This window comes from Lagopus muta, chromosome 8 (genome assembly GCF_023343835.1).
Source record: "Lagopus muta isolate bLagMut1 chromosome 8, bLagMut1 primary, whole genome shotgun sequence".
Lineage (NCBI taxonomy): Eukaryota > Metazoa > Chordata > Aves > Galliformes > Phasianidae > Lagopus > Lagopus muta.
The window spans coordinates 23,450,758-23,477,051 of record NC_064440.1 but is presented as its reverse complement, the minus strand read 5'-3'; the positions used below and the strand labels follow the sequence as shown (position 1 = coordinate 23,477,051).

At 37.1% G+C, this 26,294-nt stretch overlaps 1 protein-coding gene across 5 annotated transcripts in view; it reads left to right on the top strand.

Annotated features, from left to right (window-relative positions):
* The window catches only part of RAPH1 (Ras association (RalGDS/AF-6) and pleckstrin homology domains 1), an 86,317-nt gene that overhangs the window by 44,959 nt on the left and 15,064 nt on the right, over positions 1-26,294 (top strand). For 3 of the 5 annotated variants that reach the window (XM_048953002.1, XM_048953001.1, XM_048953003.1), the window contains exons 5-13: positions 7,416-7,490; positions 16,980-17,057; positions 18,238-18,397; positions 19,917-20,038; positions 21,665-21,730; positions 22,502-22,645; positions 23,296-23,406; positions 25,348-25,446; positions 25,972-26,092. In XM_048953002.1, the coding sequence (XP_048808959.1) occupies positions 7,416-7,490; positions 16,980-17,057; positions 18,238-18,397; positions 19,917-20,038; positions 21,665-21,730; positions 22,502-22,645; positions 23,296-23,406; positions 25,348-25,446; positions 25,972-26,092 (976 nt within the window). Of the gene's footprint in view, positions 1-2,597; positions 4,071-7,415; positions 7,491-16,979; positions 17,058-18,237; positions 18,398-19,916; positions 20,039-21,664; positions 21,731-22,501; positions 22,646-23,295; positions 23,407-25,347; positions 25,447-25,971; positions 26,093-26,294 lie in introns of those variants that run through there. The other 2 variants (XM_048953005.1, XM_048953004.1) reach the window with 2 other exon arrangements.

The window sequence follows — 26,294 nt, the reverse complement described above, 5'->3', positions numbered from 1 at the left end:
TTCTGTGGAGGATGGTGTATGTGTGCTGTTTTGATGAATAATGCTAAAGGGATGCTCTTCTTATCTGCAGTCCAGTGGTCTTTGTTATCCTTTTAGCTTCTCCTTTTTCGTCTTCACATGCATTGCTTAGAGAAATCACCATCACTGACTTCTGTCAGTTGTGGAAGGCAGTTTAAACCAGGTACTGCCTCAGAAACTTTTTTTTTTAATAGATCTCATTGACTTCATTTAGATTCCATAGAGTTTTAGAGAGATCCTTGTTTTTGTGGCAGAGTTTACTAAGAAAAAAAATAGAACGTTAGTACAGACAAGCTGAGAAAATGCTTGATTAGAGGCTAGAACTCTTAATTGATTAATCTACAAGAGGAAGAAAAACCTGATCAGTGACAAAGTATATGTAGACAACAAACATCTCAGAAGAAGCCAATAGACCTGGATTTGGAAATTCTCATGCTTGCACTATGATGGTACCAAATTTTGTCAAAAACGCTGGTAGGAGTTGTACTCTATTTCTGTTGTAGAGCAGTACATTCACTGGAAACTACAAGCTGTGATTTAGTGGAGCTTTTGAAACTGTACGTTTTTTTGTAGGTATACCAGTCTACTTGAAACAAAGATAAATTCTTTTTTTTTTTTTTTTTTTTTTTTAAACTTATAATTAGACTAGGGAACAGAAATATCACATCTGTAGGAAATATGCAACAGATGACTTGTTTGTCTTTAATTCAGATTGCCAAAAATCAAATTTGAAACAGATGACAAAAATTGAGAACACAGCAGTCAACTGTGGGGCATTAAAATCTAAGAGGAGAAAGGAATTTATGCAGTTTGCTTCAGTTGCATATACTGTTATGATATAGGACAAAAGCTAGGGTTTGTCGTATTAGCAAAGGAGTTTGAACCCACAGACTAAAACTTTGTGTTCTGATGAAACAGCTGAGAAGTGATCTTCTAGCTGCGTCAGTATTGTGCATGCTGGTTGGTGTTCAGTCCCTAACGGTGTAATGATGACTGCCTGTGAATAGAATTGCATACGTTTTGTTTTTAATTAACCAGACTTACAGCCTTGATTACATTTCTTTATGTTGAACATTTTACTTAATCTCATGTTCTTAAAAGTTATTCTAGGTTTTAGAGCATCCATATTAGTGGGTTCTTATCGTTTAATTGTTTTCAGATTTTTTTTTTTTTTTTTTGGCATATGTCCTGTACCCTCCTAATTGAAAGGGTGAACAGCTCCCCAGCTATGCACATCCATTGTCTTCTAGTGATGGAATTTTTGATGACTTGATGTCTATAATAAGTTTTTTTTAGAACTGAGGTATAGTTTAGTTGTCAACAAACATGGAAGATAAGCAAATGTTACTGCATAGTGTAAAAACAAACAAACAAACAAAAAAGCTACACATTCCTTGGGTTTCTTAACTGCTTTGTCTTGTTTTCCTGTGTTGTAAGTAAAATCATCCATGGGGTGATGTCTTCATAATTCTTCCTGTAATTAAAGCAGTCCTTCATCAGTCAATTGTAGTAAAGTTTGTGGGCTTTTATCCTTCCTTTCAGTGTTCCGCTTAAGTAATCATCTCTTTTTGGACAGGACAGATGACTATTTTCCATGAAGCTACATTTCACCTTATTTTTTTTTTTCCTCCTATGTTTTTTCTTTTGGGAAAATTCCACTGCTTGAAACCTCTTTCCTGCAGACATATTTTATTTGGGATTTCATGTTCAGTTTATGCTCATTTCGATTTGTGCTGTTGCTGAGTTAGATAGTCTTGCCCCACCTTGTGTTGGCACTAGTGTTTGTGCAGCTGCCCAGTGATTTGTATCAGCTTGTGGTCTCCCTGAAAAATAATCCTGTGTAAGTTGTTCCCTGATCTCTTGGATGATGTGGTCAGAATCGCTGTTGACCATATGAGAGGTGCATGAGCCTATGGTTGAGGAAGGTTAGAATTGACTCCTGAAGCAGTTCTGCCTTAAAGTTCTTCACTGGTAGTGAAACTAAAATTGAACTGTTTACCAGCATTTACAATCCTTTCTCTCTGTCCTCCTGTGTTTCCCAAGGAGTTTGTGTACAACAAGAAACCTTTAGAATGTCTGCTCTCTCTCTTGAGAGGCACATAGATGAACAAATAGTGCTTCTCCTGCGCATAGTTCAGCAGTTTGTTGATGTGGAATGTCTGCAGACTTGTTTCTTAAATTGCAGCATATTTCAGTAGGATTATGCTATAATAGTCAGAACTGACATAAAGTTATAAGGATCCATAACAGTTAAGCAATATGTGCTGTAAATTAGATTTTATTTCATTTTTTTACTCCTGATACAGTTCAGAGGAAAAAAAGTAACAAAAACAAGACAACAACAATGTAAAAAACAGCTTCTAAACTGAACATTTGGAGTTAGGAAATTCCAGTTGCCTGTTGTGAGATGGAGTTGCACAAGCTCCAGGAGGGCTGGCCACTTGGGAATGCAGAGTAATAGTTCTGGATTGTCACTTCCAGTGTCTGGCTCCAATATGCTCTGCAGCAGCCAGGCATTGCAGTTGTAAGAAGACTCTGCAGTTTTTTGGTATTCTCCCAACCGTGGCCCAAGCATTCCTGAACTTGGCCAATCTTTTGTTCATGGTTAGTTGTTTGCAGCTCAATTGAAAGACTGGGCAGTGCCATATGAAAGAATTCAGCCTTGAGGTTTTTAATTGTGATGGACTAGGCTTCGGTAAGGCTTTGTAGATTGCAGTTTTAATTCTGAAGGCTCCTGCTCAGAAAAATTTAGTTAAGTTCCCATGGACCAGCAGAATAATGGTCTTTGAGGATGTCATTGACAACAATCCATTTCATGGTCAGGCATACAGAGGTATTAAAGCCTTAAAAATAATTCTGTTTTGAAGGAATTAATAGTAACCATCCTTTAATAGTAAACCATCATGGAAAATTTCTGTCTTGGTTATAGCTTGGCAAAATGTGTTTAAAGAGCTGAAAATACGTTGTATGCGTGGAAATGTCAGACAATTCTGCTCTCTAATGGTACAACATTAGTTTCTAAGTGATGGTAAGACCAGATGATCCTAGTGACCTTTTCCAGCCTTAATGATTCTATCATTCTAAGCATATGTATTCTTTTTCTGGAGTTTTGATAAGAATAAACTGCAACTTCCTTTTCATTTCTGTATGTATCAATCCCTAACTCGGTAACTAAGTTAGCAAAATTAATGTGCCTGAAATAAATATCTGTACCTTTGATAAAAAGGGTAAGCATTGAATGCCACACTGGAAATCTTTAGACACTTTAGGCACTGACTTTTAGGAGACACATATATCCTATCCTAAGACACTGCAACCTTTCCTCTTAAGAAAAAAATTAGGGAAATAGAAAAATACTTTCATTTCTTTTTTAAATAAATAATGGTATGAGGTTGCTTGGGTCTAGAGCAGTATATCCAGCTGAAGAAGAGGTGAATCTGTATCCACTTTTTCTTGTTATGTTTACTAATTGTCACTAAAGCATATTTATATTACTTCCTAGTATGAAGAAATTGATGCAGAAAGTATATGAAGTTACATGAAGTGACAGGCTGTTGTGTTGTTTTATTTAGAGGTTTTAACACACAGCTATTATTTAGCATTCTTGATGGACAAGGACTACCTGGGTTTGTTTGTGTGTGTCTACAAATGTTTTACTGCAGTGTTTTATCTTAAGTTAATGATGATTTCCACTTTTCCTTGCATCCAATCTCTTTCCCTTCCAATAGCATGAGAAAAAACCTGAATCTCATCTTTGAGTCACGGCTGATTGAAGTCATTGATCATTTGTAAGAAATTGGCATAAGGGACACTGCAATTTTTAAATGTAGTTTGGTTTCCTTTAATTTCATTAATTGTCATCGCTTTTTTATTCCCTTTCCTGACTGAGAATAAAGGCTTTCTTTTCTTCCCCTTTCTTTTCCCCTCTTTTCCTTTTGCATTTTTTCCTCCTCATTTTCCTGCTTTTTTTACTCTCTCTCTCTGTGGGACATTCCATTAATCAGTCCAAGCATCCCATTAACTCTTCAGAAGAGGAAGCTGAAATGACTCCTGTAAGTTACTGTCACATCTATGTATAGTTTCAGTTTGTTGGCATTTGCATCAATTTGCCTGTAATATAAAAAATCACATTAATAACTTCATTTGAATCCTCTGGCACCATGATAGCACACTACACTAAGTACATTGTTAAAGTTAGACTTTCTCAATCTGAAGTTGATTGTTACCTGTTTTCTAGTTAATTAGAGGAGCCTACTTGAAATACACTTAAAAGTTTTTTTCTTTTCTTTGGAAGCATAATTGTTCCTGGCAGTCCATTGCAAAGGAAGGCATGAAATGAAATCTTTAAGTTATATATTAATCACTTTGTAATGTGTGTTCTTATATGTTCCACACGAAAACACAATCTCAAAGAATTTGCAAAGAAAAAAATTGGTTCTCCTGTCCCCTCTTTGTACTCTTTTTGGGACAACGTTTAAAAAAAAGTGTGTATGTGTATATACAAAAAAATAAAATACAATTCTTGAGTTCTGTTTTAAAAATAGTGTATTCTAGCTGTTTCTGCTGATTGTCTAAAGAATTCAATATACCGATGTAGTCATAAACTGTGGTAGTTTCCTTTTTAAGAAAGTTTTGTGAGCTTAGAGGTTTTTATCAGACACTGCTCACTGCATTCTGTATTTTCCTTATTTAAGTTTGGTTCCTGGTGAAAGAGGTAGGCTTTTTTAAAAAAGTCTTATTGTGTTTCTTAGCTGTCATCAATTAAATTCAAATTAGTGGCACAAGAGTGCCACCAGCTGGTTTAACTAGATATGAGTTACTATTAAATTGTGCTGGGAGAGAGACAGCTTTGTGCCAGGACATGAGATCCCAATATTGTGGTGGGATCAGGTGGAAGGACACTGGATGGGTTTCACGGTGGATGACCAAGAAGGTCTCTCAAGTAGTAATTCAAGTTTTGGCTTTGTTTTCCTAGATTTCATTGATGTTATTTGTTTGTCAGGGAAAGTACTTTGGACGGAAAAGTAGATTATTTATAGAAATTAGGCATTTATGTTGTCAGAACTTTGATTTGAATTTGAACTTTACGAGTAGGGAGGAGGGATGAGCCATTTAGATCCTCATTGTAGTTCAGTGTAGTCATATTATCTTATGGCATTATAACAGAATCACAGGATCACCAAGGTTGGAAAAGACCTAAAAGCTCATCCAATCCAACCGTTCACCTATTCCCAATAGCTCCCTCTAAACCATGTCCCTCAGCACAACATCCAGCCTTTCCTTGAACACCCCCAGGGTCGGTGATTCCACCACCTCCCTGGGCAGTCCATTCCAGTGCCTGACCACCCTTTCTGAAAAGTAATACTTCCTCATGTCCAGCCTGAATCTCCCCTGCCGTAGCTTGAAGCCATTCCCCCTGGTCCTATCACTACTGACACGAGAGAAGAGGCCGACCCCCAGCTCACTACAACCTCCCTTCAGGAAGTTATAGAGAGCAATGAGGTCTCCCCTGAGCCTCCTCTTCTCCAGGCTGAACGTTCCCAGCTCCTTCAGCCTCTCCTCATATGGCCTGTGTTCCAGACCCCTCACCAGCTTTGTTGCCCTCCTTTGAACAGAATATTTATCTACCTCTGAACAGTGGAGTATTCCTGGGAAGCCTGTATTAAAAGGCAGCATCAGTTCCCCTCTGGCGTTTGATCTGGTCCATCCTCTAAAATAGACAAAATATTTTACAATTGCAGTTGTAAAGGAATAGCACGTTGTTCCAAAATGAAACATCCTCTAATTTTTTTTTTAAAGGAAACTTTGTTTATAATCCCTGTCTGCTTACTGCATGAACTAATTTTTTTTCCTCTGGATTTATGTAGATCAAACATTTGAAGTGATATGCACGTGTTTAGCCAAGCTATGTAATATCTCAGAACTCAGCTGGTTTGCTTTACTCCATCTAACCATTCTAACTTTTGGTTATCTGGAGTACTGTAGAAATGTGTTACATAGTAGTAAGGAATTTGTGAAGACATTGTCAGAAGATGCATGTGCATGACTCTACATGTTTCTCTCTAGCTCAGACTACGCATTTTATTGGCAATACTTGTTCTTATGAAGGACCATTATTCTTAACATCCAAATAATTTTACTGTGGTTATCTGTTTTCATATTTTGTTGCAAGTCTAGCAAAGCAGTATTAGAATAGAATAAAAACTTATTACTGGATAAATATGGTGCTGTTCTTCAATATAAGATGGGAACAGCCGAAAGGAACAGTGATAGGACAAAGGTTAAATTATCTCCCTTAAGATTCTCTATTGGATAAGTATTTTCTGGGAAATGGTATTTGCTTTTAAATAGATATTCCTTATACTAAACCCTAGGAAAGAGGTTGTGAATGTGCACTGTAATGTTCTTTTTACCCTACTGCACAATTCATTAAGAAAAAGTGATGCAACTTGTCAGAGATTGTGATCGGTGATTAGAAGTCCATCCAGAAAGTCTTTGAAAGAATTGCTTGAACTTGTCTCTCTCTACATGGTAAAATCAATCAACATGGTAGTAACAGCTGAGACATGCAGCCACAAGGGAGGAAATTTGCAGTGTAGTGATGGTACGTGAGATACATTCAATATTCTTGTTTAATACCATGGTATCAATCTGATTTCCTCAGCAGACTTGTGACTGAAATTCTGTAGACCGAGCTGATGATTTTGCTGTTCTGTAATAGATGCTGCAGATGATGATCTCTAACTCTGTTATTCTTCAATTTCTATGTTTAAGAAGCATTCCTTACAGGTTGCTGCTTGTTTTGTTTCCTTTTTGTACAGTTTAAAGTGTATTTTCTGAGAAACTTGCATTATTTTTTACAAAAAAAAAAAAAAAAGTGGGGAAAAAAAGCTTAGTTGTCAGTAAAGTTTAGATTATTTATGGTGACATCTTTTAAAGTAGTAGTCAGCATAGAAGGCATGGAACCAGTTCCTTGCCTCCATGTGACCAGCTTTTAGTAACTTTGTACAGCAGAAGCAGAATTTTCAGTTTTACCGGACTGTACAGGATTTTTGACAAATGAATGTTTTTGTTCTAAATGTTCTTTAAAAATAAGTTGTTTCTTGCAGAAAAGAAACCAGTAGCAGGTAAGCAAAGCTCTTAATTCTATTCTGTGACCTTTTGTTCAGAGAAAGTTGATTAAACTTGTGTCCTCTTAGCGTGACTGCTTTTATATGAGTGTTAGGTTTGTATTATTTGGGAATGTTCACATTTTTATGGGAGGGAAAAGAACAGAAGATGTAGGTGCGTTGTTTTGTTTTTTTTCCCCTTAAACTCTGCTTATCTTCTGTAGTCAATATGCTATAAAATTACTGACTACTTTTGACCTATGTTCTTTCTCTTTCTTTCTGAACAAGCACTCCTATTTGGACAGGGAAACCTCCCTCCTTCTGAGAAACATTGCAGGAAAGCCTTCTCATTTGCTGACCAAGGTGATGCTTCTTCTTTCCACCTGCATGTGACTGTTCCTATGTAGAAAGTAGCTTTTGCGGTATGCTGTATGCTCCCAACCCTGCCCTTTCCAGGAACTTTTGCATTTACTTAGATTATTTTCCTGTTTGCCCAAGGTGTTTTTGAAGAGCATTTTATTGTCTTTGCACGTTTATCAAAGTGTTCAGTTTCTTGGCAAATACTTAATAATTATATCAGCAGGTTAAAAATGCGTTAGCTACAAAGGAAACATACTGAGCTAGGAGCTGTTTTGTTCCTATTCCCACTCAATACTTTAAGAAAATAAAGAAGAGCTGCAGTGGTAGAACATAGGTGAGAGTATTCTATGCTGTTAAAATGCACTAGTATCCTGTACGGAAGTTCAGTCACTTTATGAAGATAAAATGTAGCAAGTAATAGAATTAATTTATTTTAAACAAAGGCAATTTAGATATAATATAGGGTGATAGTGTTATAATAAGACAATGGTATAGTGAGTCAGGTGTAGACAAAGCCTGATCATAAATACATTTTCCTTATGGGTCAGTGATCTATTAAGAGTCCACAAATTGCTGATCATTTCCTCTGGTTCAATTTAAAAGTTGCAATTTTCATATGTGTTTCCCTTTGAAACTAGATTAGGAGAGACAGAGCAAGCCAAAAATCTCCCAGATGAAAAACAAACAAAAAGCATGCTGAGATGAAGTGTATGCACTTTCACATTGGTGAGAAAACTTTGTTCGATATCTGAAGTGTCAGATATGTCTGATGCTATTTACCTACTTATCTAACACTCCCTGTGTTATTTTTCTAAAAGATGACATGGAGAAAAAAAAATATCTTGAACAAACCTGAATTTGCCAAGGTAGATTTTATCACTTCAAAACAATAGAGAGAATGTTTGATTAGCTGAAGTAGTCTGTATTTTCCAATAAAAGTTTGGAAATACTGCTTCCTTAGATATCTGAAGATTCTTCCCAGAATGCCCAGTGTGCATCTTATGCAACAGTTTTTGGCTCTCTAAATAGCAGATGAAGCCACATAGTTTTCTTCTTTTGTGACTGTTTCTTCTAAACCTCAAGTCTATGCTACTTTCCCTTTAGCCTGTCAGCTTCCCCCATTCCATCAATATATACACACACTTCCATAACTCTAGCATCAGTAACGAAGCAAACAGCCATCAAGCCAGCAAATCTTGCTTTGTTGCAACACAAACAGAAGCCATAATATTTTTTTTGCCTCCATCTGTTTTCATATCTTCCCTTTAGGTTATTTAAATACTGAATGTGTATTGGTTACCATATGGAACTTCAGGCTTATTTAAAAAAAAAAAAAAAAAAAAAAAAAAAAAAAAAGACAAAATATCAAGTCTATCAGATTATGTGAGCACAAACTACTTCGTATGAGTAGTTCTAACAATACTCATGAAGTTAATTTTTTGGATTTTTAAATCTTTGTCTTATTTGGCTTCAAAGCCCTTAGAGTCAGGTGCTTATGATGACTTTCCTGACATTCTAAGGATAGTATTTCTTGTAAACTCAGCATAGGATCATCTTAGTATAGCTGAGCCCTCTACTGACTATGGAGCATACAGTTCGGGTGTGAATACCTTTAGTGGTTCCCATCTGACCTCCTGTAGAGCGAAGTTTTGTTAGTAAAATGATATGATCCATAGAATCATAGAATGGTCTATGTTGGAAAGGACCTTAACAGTCATCTAATTCCAGCCATCTTGCTATGAGCAGTGATTACATTCCACTAGATCAGGTTGCCAAAAAGCTGCATCGAACCTGACCTTGAACACTTCCAGGGATAAGGCATCCATGGGTTCTCCAGAAAACAATTCTGTTCTTCATCTCAAAAACCTCCAACTCCTCCTCACTGTCCAGCTTGTATTTGTGCTTGGAACTGTACCGACCCAGGTGCAGGGCTTTGCACTTGGTCTTGTTGAACAGCATGGTCGTACAGACCTATCTCTCTCTATCTCTGAAGTCTGTTGAGATCCCTCACAATGGCATGCCTTCCTTTGGGCATATCAGTTGCACCACTCAGCTTGATGTCGTCCAGAGTGCACTCAGTCCCACTGTCCATGTCACTGACAGAGATGTTAAACAATACCAGTCAGTACAGACCTCCAAGGAACGCTGCTCATCACTGATCCCACTCAACCTGGACGTGAAGCCTTTGGCCACAACACCTTGAATTTGGCCATCCAGTCAATTCCTTATCCACCAGGCGGCATGTCCATTGAATCCACATCTGTCCATTTTAGAGAGAAGGACGTTGTGTGGTGCAAAGCATTGCATGCTTTGCAGTCCAGGTAGGCCTCATCCTTTGCTCTTTTCCGCTAATGCTGTAATCCCGATGTAAAGGCTACTGAGTTTGTCAATCACGTTTTTGCCTTTGGTGATGCTTTCCTGGCTGCCTCTGGTCACCTCTGTTTTCCCTGTGCCTTGTGGGTCATCTGCACCGTGATCTTGCTAAGTACAGAGGTGAGACTGGCTGGCCTGTAGTTCCTCAAGTATTCTTTTTTCCCTTTTAAAAATAGGGGTTATCTTCCTCTTTTTCTAGTCACTGGACTGCCACAGCTTTTCAAGTATGGTGGATAAGTGACGTTGTGACGTTAGATAAGCCCCATTATGAGAGACGCCATCTTAAGAAATAGGGCTTTTACTTGCAATTGTACTTAAGTATTAGATCTGTTAAATGTATGATCACGTTACAGCTCTAATCTGGTGGCTCTGGCCTGCCAATTAGTTGTTTTATGTCTTACTGTTTCTTGTATTCTTCCCCTTCATTTATCTACTCCTTATATTCAGAATAAGGAGATTTTGAGAAAAATACAAATCTTGTTCTCTGATAATGTAACTCTTTTTAAAAATTCTGGAAATGAACTAGGTTCTTGTTGCTTTGCATTTGTGCCTAGACACAATTCATTTTGCAGCACATGGAAGGTCACAGCCCCCCCCCCCCAAAATATATATATTTTTTCATTGTGCTGGTCTCTTCATTTTTAAATGTAGTTCTGTGCTTTATTGCTCACAGCATTTACCCCACATCCCACCTTCTTTTTTTTTTTTTCATGAAACAGAAGTGAATATATATCAGTGAGGTAAATTACAGAATGTTGAAAACAAAGCAATTAATCTTTAAAGTCTAAGCTTCAGGCTTGTTTGGAAGTAAGCCATCTAACTAAGCTATAGATTTTGAAGTCTGTAATTCTTTATGGCTATGAAATACAGAGCAACACAGACACAAATAATTTTGGGAGAGTATTCAGAATATATTCTAGCCTAGGACATGAAAATGGGAAATAAAATTGCATGTCACATTTCTGAGTTATCAGTTATTTAACTGTTCTGATGTATGTGAAACTTAGACTACATTCAGGAAGACAGGTGATGGTGATTTAGTGATGTAAAGCTGCAGATACAAATGTCAGCATCTTCAGAAAATGTCTAGTAATGTCTTTCTCGTTTAACTGAGTGGCAAATAATCTTGTTATGAGTGCAGATTGCCCTGGTTTTGTAGGTTTTGGTTACTACACTGTGTAATCCCTCCAGACTTGAGAATAAATCAGCTGCAAAGTGATCTTCATGCATCTCAGGTCAGTTTGGTTCAGATGTGCTTGTTACTGAATCTGTGTAAGTGAAATCCTTTGCACTATTTTTTTTTCCCCACTCTGAAATCACTACTGATTTTGTCAAGCCTAGTATAGGCACTTTTTCAGGGAGACAGCATAACATATGTCCCTGTTGCATAAGATTCTCCTCTGTCTTACATTGAAGTATGCCTTCAAAATGGTATGAGGTCTAATTGGAGGCCAGTAACCAGCGGTGCACTGCAGGATTCAGTAGTGGTCCAGTACTGTTTAACATCTTTGTTAATGATCTGGTTGATGGGTAAGGCATACCCTTAGCAAAACTAGGAGGAAGGGAGGATATACTAGACGGTCATGGTGCTATTTGAAGGAACCTCAACAGGCTGGAGAAGTGGGTTGACAGGAATTTTGTGAAGTTCATTAAGGGGAAGTGTGAAGTCTTGCAGCTTGGGAGGAACTGCCACAGGTACCAGTGTATGCTGGGGGCTGCACAACTGAGAAACATCATGGCAAAATAGAACCTGGCGGTTTTGGTGGGCATCATCTTGACAGTGAGCCAGCAGTGTGCCCTTGCCACAAAGAAAGCTAACAATATCCTAGGTTAGATTAGGAATGTTGCCAGCACATTAAGGAATATGATGCTTCCATTTAACCAGCACTGGGGTGGCCGCACCCACTGGGGTGATTCTCCAATGTATGATAGTTATGGAGATAGTGAATGGAGTCCATTAGAAGATTCTGAGGCTGAAGAAGTGACTGAAGCTTTTATTCTAAGGGGAAAAGCTGAGAAGGTTCAGGGGTGATCACATCAATGTCTACAAATACTTGAAGGAAGTATATAATACGGGATGGAGGTGGGATTTTTTTCACTGGGGCATGACAAGAAACCATGGATATGTGCTGAAATGCAGGAGGTTCCCTCTGAACATCAGGTAGACACTGAAGTTTACTGAGTGCTGGCACAGGTTGCCCAGAGAGGTTATGAAGTCTCAGTCCTTGGAAGTATTCAGTAGCCTTTTGGTCATGGTCCTGGGGAATCAGCAGTAGGCGACCCTGTTTGAGTAGAGGGTTGAATAAGCTGACCTCAACCATTCTGTTGTTCTCTGAAAAGTGGGAAAAGCAGGTTTCCCAGAAGTAGAGAGATACATTTTCCACATTTTGTACAAAACTAATTGTTTCATGCTATATGATGTCCTGTGTAGCAGTAAGAGCTGGGGGAAAAGGCAAAGAAAGAAGAGGGATATTTGGAATTAGCTTCCCAGTTAACTGTTGTACATAATGAAGCACAGTTTTCCTGGGAAAGACTAAACATTTTCCTGCAGATGGGAAGTAACAAATAAATGAACTTATTTTGCTTTGCTTGCACGCACAACTTTTGATTTATCTATTAAGCTCCTGTTATCTCTGACCACGAGTTCTTCTCTTCACTTCCTCTGAGTGGGATGAGGAACAAGGAGCTATGTGAGGCTTAGCTGTGTACCAGTGATAAGCCCACAACACTTAAATACTTGTAAATTTTGATCAAATGTGGGAGGCTCTGGAGAGGTTTGTAGACGCACTTCTGCACTGAAGTTCATAAACAACAGCTGTCTATCTCTTTCCCTTCCTTCTTATCCTTAATAGATGGCAGGGGAAAGATCTCTTTTCTAAGAGCTCTTGGTAAGGGACAGTGTGACTTTGAGATGCAGTTAAAACGTGACTGCTGCTTTCCACTTTTCCTTCAGAAGCCATCATCTGTGTTGGACTTGGTCTTCTAATAGCAAAAAGCTTGTGAGTGGTGCATAGATTTTGGGGAAAAAAGAAACAAAACAAACCTGCATTCATGGGAGCTATTGAGACTGAGAAAACAGGTCTGTCTGCTTTTGAAATGATTGATGGACACTGAGTGGTCTTCCTAAATTTTTCTCCTCCCTTTTCAGTTAAAGTAAAAATCGCAATCTTGTGTGTCCTTGTTTTCTTGTGTGTTGTATCATCATCATAATTCAAGCATTTCAGGTGAACTGTTGTCTCAGACAGTCTCAGGCACAATCCCCAAAACCACCCTACTGTTTCACGTGCGTTTCCATGCTTATTAATGTGATAGAAATGCTGTGACAGGGAGCTAGAGGAAATGCCGTATTGAGTTGGGAAGGGAGAAGGCAGTATGTGGAGAAAGGGCCTGCCACCTTAGCATGGTGAGCTTCTCACTGTGGAAGAGGGTGCTGTACTCTCTAACAGTAAGTGACCTTTAGAAGAGAGGAGTGTCTTTTTTCTCCCTCTTGCTTTCCGTGGATTTAGATTATTCTTGGTTACTTTGAGGCGAAAATACAATTAAAAAAAAAAAAAAAGTTAATTCTGCAAACACAAATTCAGTGTTTATAAGTGGAATATTGCTGCACGTTGTTTGTGTTTTATGAATCTTAATGAATTTGTCAGGAAATCCAAAGCTGTAGTTAAAAATCACTTTTTGAATTGGGGCAGAGGATGATTCTGCTAGCTTATGCACTCATCTAACTTTTGCCTTCGAGTGCTGAGTACATATACAGTTGTTCTAGTAAAAAATAAACAGAAAACTCTTCAGTGATATTCTGATTGATATAGGCTAAATATAGGAATAATAAAGATGTCTTGAGGTTTGGGGAACATGCAGAATTTAAGATGTTAATATGATGCTTTGAGGCAAAAGAAGCTTCTGCCTTAGTTAAAACCCTGGAGTAAAGAAAATCATTTGCTAAACAAGCGATTTCCTTTCTACCTGAGGTGAGATTATAGTTGGAAAAACAAACACTGGATACGTGCTTCTAGTTCTTCAATATTGCTTATATACATCTAATTATTCAAGTAAGACTTTACTGAAATAATTTGAAATTAAACATTAAACACATTTCTTCTTGTGTGCATCTTATGATCTCTGTATCCTCCATGTCACTTCAGTGAGGTATGGACTTAGCTGTTTACCTCTTGTTGTTTAACTGCTAGCTTTTCTAAGCACTGTAAACTTTTTCAGTGATATTTTCCTCCTTCCTTCTGTTCTGCCTGGCAAGTAAGAAAAATCGGTTAATGACCTCTTAAAAGCATACAATGAAACAAAAAATAAATCCCTAACCTAGAAACAGTAAGCTTAATTTGAGCAAATTCACCCCTGCCGTAGCACGTACGTTGCATGCTTAATGTTGAAACGCAAGCAGAATATCTTTTACTGCACATTTAACTTGGAACTAGAGCAGGAGATTAACTGTCATACTAATGAAATCTAAACTTGAGATTTTTGGAGTTATTTTTTCCAGTGTTAAAGTATAGGGTAAAATAACTATAAACTGACTTCTAGTTTAAAAAATAATTTAAAGTCTTGAAATTGAAGACTAGTGTGTTGTGGAGTTGTTCTCCTAGTTTTAGTTTGCAGTATGTTAAAATAAACTAGTTCTTAGCGTAAATGTATTACCAAGCATTATTTAAACAGGTTTACTTTTGTCCGTAACACCATGTAAACTCACCAAGGTTTAAAGCCAATGAAGGCTCAAGACCTAAGTGCAAGTATAACAGTACACCTGAAGTTGTCTTTTGAAGAAGGAATTTATGTAGTGATTGAAGTCATGCGTACTGCTGCTAAAACAGTGACCTTTTCCCACTAGAGGTGGAGAGAAAACACCATGTTTTGTGGTCTTAGACCTCTGTATGTCCTTCATGTTTTTATATAACGTGACTGTAAAAGCAGTCCTGTCTAAATGGGAATTCTGCTGAAAAGCAGTATTTATGCTGTGTTAATTTTCAACAAGGTCACCTCCCCCATTGTTTTTGTGGCTGCAGCAGCACTGTGAGGCAGACGTATCAGCCATCCCAGGGATTTACATTTGTACATGTCACCTGTGAAATGACTTAGGCAGCAGTTCTGCTTGCCATTTATATGTGTGTTTATTGACCATTTGGCAATATGACTCATATCACTGATACTAAAAGGATTTAGCGGTGAAGGGGAGGTTTTGGGAGTGGCTCTCATGGGGAAATATGGATGAGTGGTTCTACTTGGGCAGTTAAGAATAGAGTAAGTCACTGTGAGTTTTGAAGAATGCAGTAGTTACTCTGTCATTTAGGTGATCAAAATAGATAGTTCTTTCTGCTGCTCTCCTGAAACAACATGTGCTGTATCAGCAATGCTGCGGCCTTGGTCTTAAAACTAACTACAAGGTCAAAATGAAATACTTTAAAATGCTTGACTGTCCTGTGCTTTCAAACATTCTAATTCTTTCTTCCATCCAGACCTCTCTTTATGATATATAGCTGGCTAAAAACAATTCTTTGTTTTACATCTTCAGTCTGTTTTTTGATTAAATTTGAACTGACTTTGTTAAAATGTAACACAGTATAAGAACTCCTGATCTCCGAATCCTCATGTAGGTGTAGTGAACTGAAAAGTAATTGATGGTAGAATAGTAAATGCTTGGAATTGTTTATATTCTAGCATTTTTAAAAGCATTTTAGGGAGTAATAATGGATTATGAACTTTGAGATAAGCAGAGAGATTGGTTGTACTGGCGCAGGTGGATGAGAGGTCCCCAGCTGATTGCTGCTTTCTCTTGGCTGTTGCTGCAGGTACCTGTGTTCAGTACTATGAAGTGCTCTTGCTGGGACGAGCTCTCAGTAGCTGCATTGCACAGGTGCACAGTGAAATGGGGTGGAAAATTGTGCTGCCTGTTGTTAGCGAGGAGCAAAACCAAATGTGCTGTCAACCTTTGTACAGCAATGAAAGTTTATGGTTGAATTACTGAGCAGCTTTTTAAACTGCAAGCCAAGTCTCTCAAAAAATATGTGATAACTTCAGAAAATCTTTTGTTGATTTTTAAATCAGTAAAATCATCCATGCGTTTTTAAATGCATGGATGCATACCATCACTGTTAGAAATATTTTAAACCTCAGGTTTTGGTAATAATTTATTTCTGTAGATGGAAGCAACCAAGAAAGAGTACTGTAGAATTCTAGATGTGTTTTGCATTGAAACAATTTGAAGTGTCACTTTTTTTTTTTTTCTTTTAATAGAATGCTATTCTGATTTAACCTTTCCATGTTCTGTGACACCATTCTTACGATAAATAAGAATTTTGGTTCCCTGTAGACTAATTAAAAATGTGTTTTAAGGTAGTTGACTTCCCAAATAGAGTTTCAAGTCAATATTATTTCTGCTCACGTGAATTTACTGGTTCCTTTTATTGTCAAACATTATATTTCTGTGAGGGCAGCTGATTGTCTTACCTAGTTGATGTTTCTTTCCAGTGCATAGTATCGGCACAGATGTGAGGGAGTAAAAGCTGTTAAGTAATAATACAGGTGGCAGAGGAAATAGCATTTTGCAGTTGGTAGGAATGTTAGTAGCTCACTGAGAAGTGGAAAAAAATAGTTCTGTGGTTTTGAGTAGTCTAGTTTTAGTAAAGCGTCCTGGCTACTTATTGCTAATTCTTCTAAACCCGTGTGCATAGTGTGAAACTCTATTTGAAGGATTTGTTTTCAGTACTTTCTTTATGCTCTTGTATTTGTCGTATGTCTGTTGGTTGCACTCAGTTGTGAACTGTTGTTGAATGTGTCTTGTCCAAAAGAGTGACTTTAAATAAGTATGGTAAAGTACCTGGTAATAATGTGCCAGGCTACTTAAAATAAAGAGAATAGACCTTGTGTGCATATATAAAATATATACCTCTAATATGTTATTTTGGAGGCAATGGCATTAGTGTTTCTAAGCGTCAGACACGTAAAGTAACACTTTCTAAAAAATAAGTCTTCATCATTGCTGACAATAAGTTGTGGAATTATAGGTGGGTGAGTTTCAGTTGTGTTCAAGTGTGGTAGCTTCAAAATGAAATCCACTAAAGCTCACCTGGAGTGTGTTTAACTGTAATTTGGTGTGTCTTGCCCCCTCAGGAGGAACAGGCTGCTAAACTGAAAGCTGAGAAGATTAGAGTGGCGTTAGAGAAGATTAAAGAGGCACAAGTGAAAAAGGTAAATTATTTATGCTGTTTTATGAGATTTTTTTTTTTACACTTTTTCACCTGGAAAATGCAGACATAATACTTCTCATTTGTGTCTATTACCATTGCGATACCTTAAAGAAAACAGGAACGCTGTAGTGATCAGATCTGATCTAGAGTGATAATGTACCTTTTCATCTGGACGCCAGTCAAAAAATCCTAGCATATCTAATGCAAATATGTTTTGCTTAAGGAATTTTGCAGCCAGCGTGCTGTTAGAATAGTTTGCCACCACAGCTGAAACAAAGATTTAGCCTCCTGAGACTGTCTTTGTGTATTAAGCACTCTAACCTCAAATGTGAGTTTCTTCACAAATCCCTTCTTTGCACACGTGTGTCGTCAGATTTTCCAGCGATAAATAGAATGCAAACGTTTCAGATTACACAGAGAGGTTACAAAGTGAAGGAAGTCTGACACCACCTGATGCAACATCAAAGATTTTAAGGTGTTCCTTCCAGATTTAGCCTTCTTATTTTAATTTTGAAGCGTTCCAGTAATTTTGTCTTCTACATTTAGTGTTTATAAATCAAAACCTAAAAAATGTCCTGAGTTGGAAGATGGGAATTAAAACTCAGTAGTACTAGTGTATTACAACTACTGCATTTTAACTTTTGCAGCTGAGCAAGAAGTAAAATGGAAGCAAGCAGCATAATGATTAGCAAGAAAAATCTATTGACTTCAGATTTTTTTATTGGTTGAAAAAATAAGTGCATTTTTCTTTCTGGGCAGTGACCTCTTTAAAGTGGACTCTGAAAAGCCACTGTGTTTTAAAAGTATATTTGTTGTATACTAATGCTTTATGTCTCCAGGAAAATAAGACAGTATAGGTGTGCTGCATATATGATAACGTTAGAAAATAGAGAAAAAGCAGGCAGAAAGCTTGACTTGCAAATCTGAAGAAATATGTTCTGTGTAAGTTGGTATAATTCTCGATCTATGCTTGTGCCACCTACATATTTTTCTCTTTGTGAGAAAATTGTCACTCAGATGTTTATGGGTTTTTACGTTTTGAGGACAATGTTGAATGATCTGAATATTTTGTTATTTAACAAAATCTTAGAAAAAGGCCTTAAAAAGTACGTTTTTACTTGAAATGTAGAAAATGTGGTAAGTTGAACCTCTTTGTGTTTTTCTGATTTTCTGCTCAATAGTTGGTGATCAGAGTCCACATGTCTGATGACAGCTCAAAAACAATGATGGTGGATGAGAGGCAAACAGTGAGACAAGTATTAGACAATCTGATGGACAAATCACATTGTGGTTATAGTTTAGACTGGTCGTTGGTGGAAACAATCTCTGAATTGCAGATGGGTAAGTAATTTATTTATAAACGTTTGTCATTCTTATCTGTTGATGTGGGACTTATGCATATTGATGTCTTCAGAGTAATTTAAATTCTTAACTTCATAGTATTTAATATCCAGGGCTAGTAATCTTCTTTCATCATTGTGAATTTGTTTGCCAGACTATAATTCTGCATGAACTTCACTACGCATTGTTTCAAATGGACGTGGGAATGTTTTCTTCCTTGGTATTAAAACGATGTCTAAATTTGAAGGCTTGATAGAGGAATTGTAGTAATGTCTATTGACTGAGCCTCTTGGTTTTGATGTGTTCTTCATGTAAGAGTGAGACGAGGAATAAAAAATAAATCTCACCATACAAATAAGTCCGTTAGAGGATAACTCATTACCCTATGAATCTTAAAGATCTCACCCAGACCTTATTAACTTCCTGTGTTGTTTCTCTGCTATCTTAAATCTTAGTTCATTCCCTACAGATGGCATTTTGTTGCATTCACTCTTAGTATTCTTAATTACTGAGGATTTTGAGTTGTCCTATGTCATCTCAGGCTCCTTTATAAGAGCTCCTTGATCTGGATATGGTGAGTGCCATATGCTCTCTGTAAAAACGTGGTGTAATTGATTTGGAGAGGAATATGTTTGGTTTTAACAGGGCAATTATATGTTAAGCAAGTCCCAAAGAATTCTGAAAACTTTTTTGCCTGAGTGACAATATGGCCTATGTGAAAGGGGAAATAATTGCTGAGAGCAAGGTGTTACATGAGAATCGTTTAGAGAAGAGTGTTGGTCAGTGATTTCCCAAAGACTTAGGATAAGAATTTTCAGATATTTCTCTACCACTTCAGTAAATTTTTGTCTTTTTAAAAATTCCCCTCTTCCTTTTTGCTGATTTTTCATTGTCCCATACTGGTGATAACCATCTCAACACAGAGGCATAATCCATTTTCCAAATTCTTCTACCATACTCCTACTAACTATGGTTATTCTACCTTTCAGAAACATTTTGTTTTCCCTCTAAGCACTGTTTATTACTTTTTTTGACACTTTGAGTGAGATAGCAACTGGGGATGTAGATACAAAATTAATGCTGAAAAAGCCACCTAAGAAATTCCTCTAAGAGCTCTGTTAACCAGAGTATATATAAATGTGTTTGGTTTTGTTATTTGTTCTTACAACATGTCAGATATTGTTATTTGAATTTGTTGTATTCATGTGGGGTAGTTAGCTTTGTCAAGTTCAACAAATGGGTTATTCAGGCTTGTTATACAGATGGCTACGTAAGCCTGAACAGAGAGAAGTGAGAATTGTGTGTGTGTGTGTGTGTGTGTTTGTGTAAAATTAAGCTGGGCACTTGCAAACGTTCACTAAATTCTTTCTAGTTTGTGTTGTAAATTTCTTCTTCATTTTAGTAGGTCTTGAAGTGTATTTTTTTCCATACGTGCCTCATCTCCCTGGTGAAATTACAGTGTAGCTTATTTCACAGAAAGTGACAGATTAAAATGTTTGCTCTTTTATTATTGCTGCAGAAAGGATCTTTGAAGATCATGAAAATTTAGTTGAAAATCTTCTCAATTGGACAAGAGACAGTCAAAACAAGCTAATGTTCGTGGAACGTATAGAGAAATACGCACTTTTTAAGAATCCCCAGGTAAGCCTGAGGCGTATGTTGACTGTATGTATGTGTATGTCTGATGGCAATTTCATAATGCTTTTGTTAGCATTCATTTTAATATTCCTATTTTGATACTTGTGTCCATATAAAAATGCCAGGCAACCTTACATCTCAGTGCCGCATACATACATGCTGTGATTGATACAAGATCAGCTGTGTAACAGAAAAACCCAAGTCGAAGCTGTTTCCTAATGTATTCATGAGCAATTTTAATAGTGATAAAGGCTAACAGTTTCACAGCAATTGCACTTAGTGCTGTTCACAAAAATAAGTATACAAGCAAGGTATTGGCAGGTATTGCTGAGAGTATTGCTGCTCCACTGTGTTCTTTGTTTGCTGACAAGGTGAACATTCTGAAGAGGATATCCACACACTGTGGTCAAGTGACACGAGAGGAGGACTTACACTTCCCTGTGAAAGTTGGGACTTGCCTCTATTCATCCATGTTCCCTGTTTAGGAAACAAAAGGGTCCTCTTCTCTCTTGGGAACTGATTATTGAGGGATGATAGTGGAGATTTCAAAATGTTAACTACATATTTGATATCCAGCAGCAGTTCATTACCAAGGAGGCAGCTCTTTGAAGAATTTGGAGCTGAATAGTTTTGTATATACTATAATTTGATCTCTTCTAACTCTTAGTAACGACTTGCCACTTGAGGTCATGGATTATTTTTATATTGATATGGCATTTATGTGGTAACTTCTTGGATCTGGACTCCCTGTTTACCTAGCAAGCTGAGTAGCAATTTTGCATGGACATCCTTTTGTACACTGTAAATTTACTTTCAAGCAAAAACTGAAAATTGAGTCTTACTCTAGTGCTTTGTTAGGAAGCTGCAAAACTCTGCAAAAAAAATTGTTTTAAGACTGTGTTGATAAACATTTACTACATTACATGTAGTATGCACTGTCAAGAGCACAAGACACCAGCATAAAACCAATTTTTAAATACACATATTTCACCTTTATTTGAAGGCTTGATCTGGAACTTACGAATATTGTTTTCTTTATTTTCCAGTAAGAGCTAGAGGTTGGGAAGAAGATTTTCATCGTCTTTATCCTTTCCAAGCTGAAGAAAAGCATAGGAGTAGTTCTTAAATAAGATAGAGTACCTGTTGCTTAAAAGCTCCTTCTAATAAGACAAGGAGTATTTAGTAGCTCTGTGAAATATTTTTTTTCAGAGAAACTATCAGCACAAGGTGAAAAGACGTGCATTTCTTCTGCGTGTGCTTCTGTCAACACACCAGTAATGTCAAGATTTAACACGTTTTAAGATACTGTGGCATTTTCAAGTTCACCCTACTTTTGTTTCTGGATATGTTACACCAGTCAGCTTGTTGTGTGGAAAGCCAGGAAAATATTATGAGACTATTGCTTTAGGATAAGAATTGGGACTGATTGGTACTTCTGGAAGAGCTGGTTGTTTATTAAGTTCCATGTATGATGTAGCCATCTGATAGTTTCATCTGGATTATAAAGTTTTTAATTAGAGTATCATTCTTAACACCTTGTTTCTTACTCCTATAGAAAGGCAAATGAGAAATGTTATTTGGCTTTATTTCAGAATGCCTATAGAAATCCTGACCTCTCTCTTGTTACAGAACTATCTCCTGGGGAAAAAAGAAACCTCTGAGATGGCAGACAGAAATAAAGAGGTGCTGCTAGAGGTGAGACTGCCAAAACAAAAAGAACATCAGCATTTGAAACTAAACTCTAAAACTTTGTGGTTATTGAATCTAATGGATGGATCTGAATGGGAAAATGGAATATGTTACATTTGAGGAAAAATAACTATTTTAATGTCACTGTATTTCATATAAAATAGGTTACTTTGAATGTGTCTTTATTTTCTTTGGCAACCGAAATGAGGTTACCTGTAGTGGTGGTTAAACAGTTGAAATCTGGAGAACTACTGCTTATCTGTTGACCTGAGATGACAGAATTTTTTTGAGCACCCTCCGAATTGCTACTCAGTACGAAATTCTGTAGTGTTGGTTCAGTGAGTTGTTCCATGTTAGAATCTTGAGTTTTGTTAGTAAGCAAAGTAGTTAAAAACAATTTCAGTTACACTTTAAAATAAACCATTAAAAATTAGATTTAAAAAGTGAGTGACAGAAAGGGAAGTTATGTAATGTGTTCAGTATTGAACAATTCACAGAACTAAGGACAACAAAAAAGGAAGCATGGAGCAAAGAGATCAAACAAATTGTAGCACTCATAAACTGAAAACAGAATAATTTTGAGATGTTTTTGTAGAGACATACCTATGCTGAAGTGTGATAGCTTCCACTTGATCATATTGCACAGAGAAAAGCCTTTCCTTAATCAGTGTGCATTCCTTAGATGTGGAATTTCAGTCTCAATAAAAAGCAAAACAAAACACTGCATGCTGTACGTTCTCTTTCTGTCACTTTTCAAACCACCGTTTTTATCTCCAGGAATGTTTCTGTGGAAGTTCTGTAACTGTGCCAGAAATTGAAGGAGTTCTGTGGCTGAAAGAGGATGGTAAGAAATCTTGGAAGAAACGTTACTTTCTTCTACGAGCTTCAGGAATCTACTATGTTCCTAAGGGGAAGGCAAAGGTATGCTATTTTAAAGCAATTTACCTGTCTTGTTTATTGCTGAGAAATCATTCGGGCACAAGACTCAGCTTTATTAGCTGTGTGCCCTGCCCAGAGCCTTTAATTAAAAGTGCAGCTTTGTTGTGCAAGTGAATTGTAGATTTACTACAAATTACTGTGGTAACACTTGATATGAATTGTCTAACCCCATATTTAAAAATGCAAGACAACGGAGGTCTGTTTTTTGAGTGAGTTTGGGCTTAGGTGGTCAGAAACACCCAAGATTCACTGAGATTAATTAACAGCAAATGTAAAAGTTCCCAGCCAAATCAGTCCTATTTAATCCATTCTGATAGCAATGCTGAGTAATTATTAGCAGTCTGCTGTAATTGGTTGTCAAGAGGCAAAATACAAATGAACACACAATAGACAGAATTTGAAAAAGAATATCCTGATTAAAAAGGTCTGATGGAAGAGTTTATGCATGGCTGTATTCCCTTGCTGTACTGGTAGTGTTAGAATCAGATTGAAACTAATGATAGTATCATATTAGTATTGAATCTTAACACTAAAGTGGTTTGATTTTTTTTTTTTTTCTTTTTTTTTCTTTTTCAGTGTTTGTGGTTTTCTTACGTAGCTGTTTTGTAAATTAGTATTTTTGTACTCAATAGGTCTCGCGGGATCTCGTGTGCTTTCTACAGCTAGATCATGTCAACGTTTACTACGGACAGGACTATCGGAACAAATACAAAGCTCCCACAGACTACTGCTTAGTGCTGAAGGTAGGAGAATAGTTGTTGCCTGTTCTCTGTGCTCCTCATGACTTGGTAAATATTTACATATTGCTCTGAATTGCCAGACTGACGATTCCTACTCTATTTAATCGTTCTATTTAATTGTTATCAAGTATTACACCAAAATCTTTGGCAGCTGCCTTACAGGAATGCAGATTTAGTGGATTTAATGCTCTTTGAAACACTAATGTCAGGGTTTTCCTGTCCTCTCAGAGCATATGTTCAGAGTAGTGCACAAATTGGTATTAGTGCCAAGCCCACCCATATTGCCCAACCTGGGGAGACAGGGATGCTGTAAGGGAAGAAACTTCTTAGTATTAAGACAAATAGAAGTACAAGTAGAAAAAAACATTATGAAATCAGTGACCTAATCTTAAACTGTAGAGTTATTAATTAATGCTTTTGGTTGTTTTAGATTGCATCAATTTCATAGAATCATAGTATGGTTTGAGTTGGAACAGACCTTTAAGCTCATCTGGCTCCAACCCCCCTGCTATAGGCAGGGACACCTTCCTCTAGACCAGGTTGCTCACAGCCCCATCCAGCCTGGCCTTGAATGCTTCCAGGAAGGGGGCATCCACAACCTCTCTGTGCAACCTGTTCCAACGTCTCACCACCCTCACAGTAAAGAATTTCTTCCTGATATCTAGTCTAAATCTACCTTCTTTCAGTTTAAAGCCATTTCCCTCCTCCTGTCACTATTTGCCCCTACAAAGAAAACAAAACAAAACAAAAACCTTCCTTAACTCTCACACATTGTTCAAAATAGTGTTAGTTCCTGCAAGATAGCTAGCTACAAAGCTATTTAACATATTTTCACAGTATGTTTGTAGCAAGTAAAGTATTTTCATGAATTTGAAAATGGCACAAGTAACAAGATAGTTACAGTTAGACTTAAATTTTCCTTCTAACTTTATATCATCTTGTGTCAAGTGGTGCTGGGTACTGACATCAGTACATTAAAATGGTTGTTGTGCCTGGAGTGTGTGGCTGCCAGTCTGTGATGTGAAGAAAACATGTTGCCCTTCTTTTAACAGAGGGCATAACGTTTGGGCCCACTGACAGGTAGACATTGAGTGTCAAGTTTGGGATATGAGATTAAGGAGGAAGGCATAAAATTAAAATTGGAAATATTTTCTTTGTTCTTATAAGTCACTGGAATAGTTAATTGAATGCAATTAAATGCAAAAATACCACTGTTTGTAGGTATAATTATAAGTTACTTGTGTAAAATTGATTTCTTATGTTTGTATGCCACTTTCTATCTGTATCATTTTTATGGATGAATTATTTTTTTCAAGTGTATTGATCACCCAGAATAAACCAAAGTTTTATGTCAATAGATTTTTAAAAAGTAATTTATTACTGTTGTGAGCATAAGGGAAGACATGAGAATATTGAAGTTAAATTTTTAACGTTAGTTAAAAATTAGAAGAAGAGTGTCCTCCACGATACTGTATGTCGGCGTGAGGGAAGATTGAAATACTATTTGTCTCCCTGCAGTGGTGGTTAGTCCATAGGGGGGCAGTAAAGGAGACAACTCTGTGCACTTTGGCTGTCTTTTGCTTGCAATGTTTTTACAAGCTGAGACTGTTCTGACCACTTGGTTTGAGAGTAGAAACATGTATGAAGAGCCTCAGGGTACAGAAGGCTCTGTAGGTAGATAAAAGGTGCAGAACTAAAATACTGAAAGACTCACCCTTTCCTAGTGTTTCATACCCGAAGTCAGTGCTCACTGACACGCTGCCAATCTCTGTGTAAAACAGTTCCCCTACCTCCTGAAATGCTTTCAAATATTTGTAAGTGAACTCAAAACATGTACTACCATTCAAGAGCAGTAAATTTGTCTTTATAAAACTTAGCAGTTAAATAGCTCTCCTTACCTTCCTACCCATTAAAATAATGGTAATTGCTAATGTTTTTATGCAGCATCCTCAGATCCAGAAGAAATCCCAGTATATCAAGTATCTTTGCTGTGATGATGTAAGAACTCTACACCAATGGATCAATGGCATCCGCATTGCTAAGGTAACATCCTCCAGCCAGTCTTCCATTGTTGTCATGGTCTGTATGAAACTATTTGGCAAAACACGTGCTGAATCCACACAAATCCTTTCCTTCTATTTCTGGTAACCTTAATTGTCAAATGACAAAATTGGTATCTTGGCTTAATGTTAGCCAGCTCCCTTTTGGGTTTCACATAATTGTTTTCTAGTATCTCCAGCTTGTGTTAGGCCCACTTCTTGCATTATCTAGCTGGTTTGATGCTGTCTGTTCTAGCATAAACAATTTTTAATTTTCTTTTAGCAATTCATTAAGTAAAATGCAAAAGTTTGTTGAAAAAGTTTGAAAAAGAAAAAGTTTGAATTAATTCTGTGTGAAATCCTTCACAGAGAGCATGCTTTTTTGTCTCTGGGTGTTTCTCCTTTTTCTGAGGGGGGAAAAAGGTGGAACAAAGAAGCTAAAGTTGAAGATCAACAGACCGAAAAGGGTACACAGCCTATATAGTAGTTAGCCTATGGAGTAGTTAAATTTGTTTGTCATTTCACTTAGTATGGGAAGCAACTGTATATGAACTATCAAGATGCACTAAAGAGAACAGAATCGGCATATGACTGGACTTCCTTGTCTAGCTCCAGTATCAAGTCAGGCTCCAGCTCATCTAGTTTGCCAGGTAATTATGTGACTTGTCTCTTAATAGAAAGATTTAATTACTTCTTTTTTGTTACCAAATACTTGGAGACTGTAAGTGAAGCTATTTGAGGGGGGAATGGACTATTAATCTAAAAATGTGTTTTACGTTACTTGCAGTGGCGTGTTTTCAGAACTTATAGTACTTTGTCATGAGCCTCCAGAAGAGTTTGTTTTTCTGATAC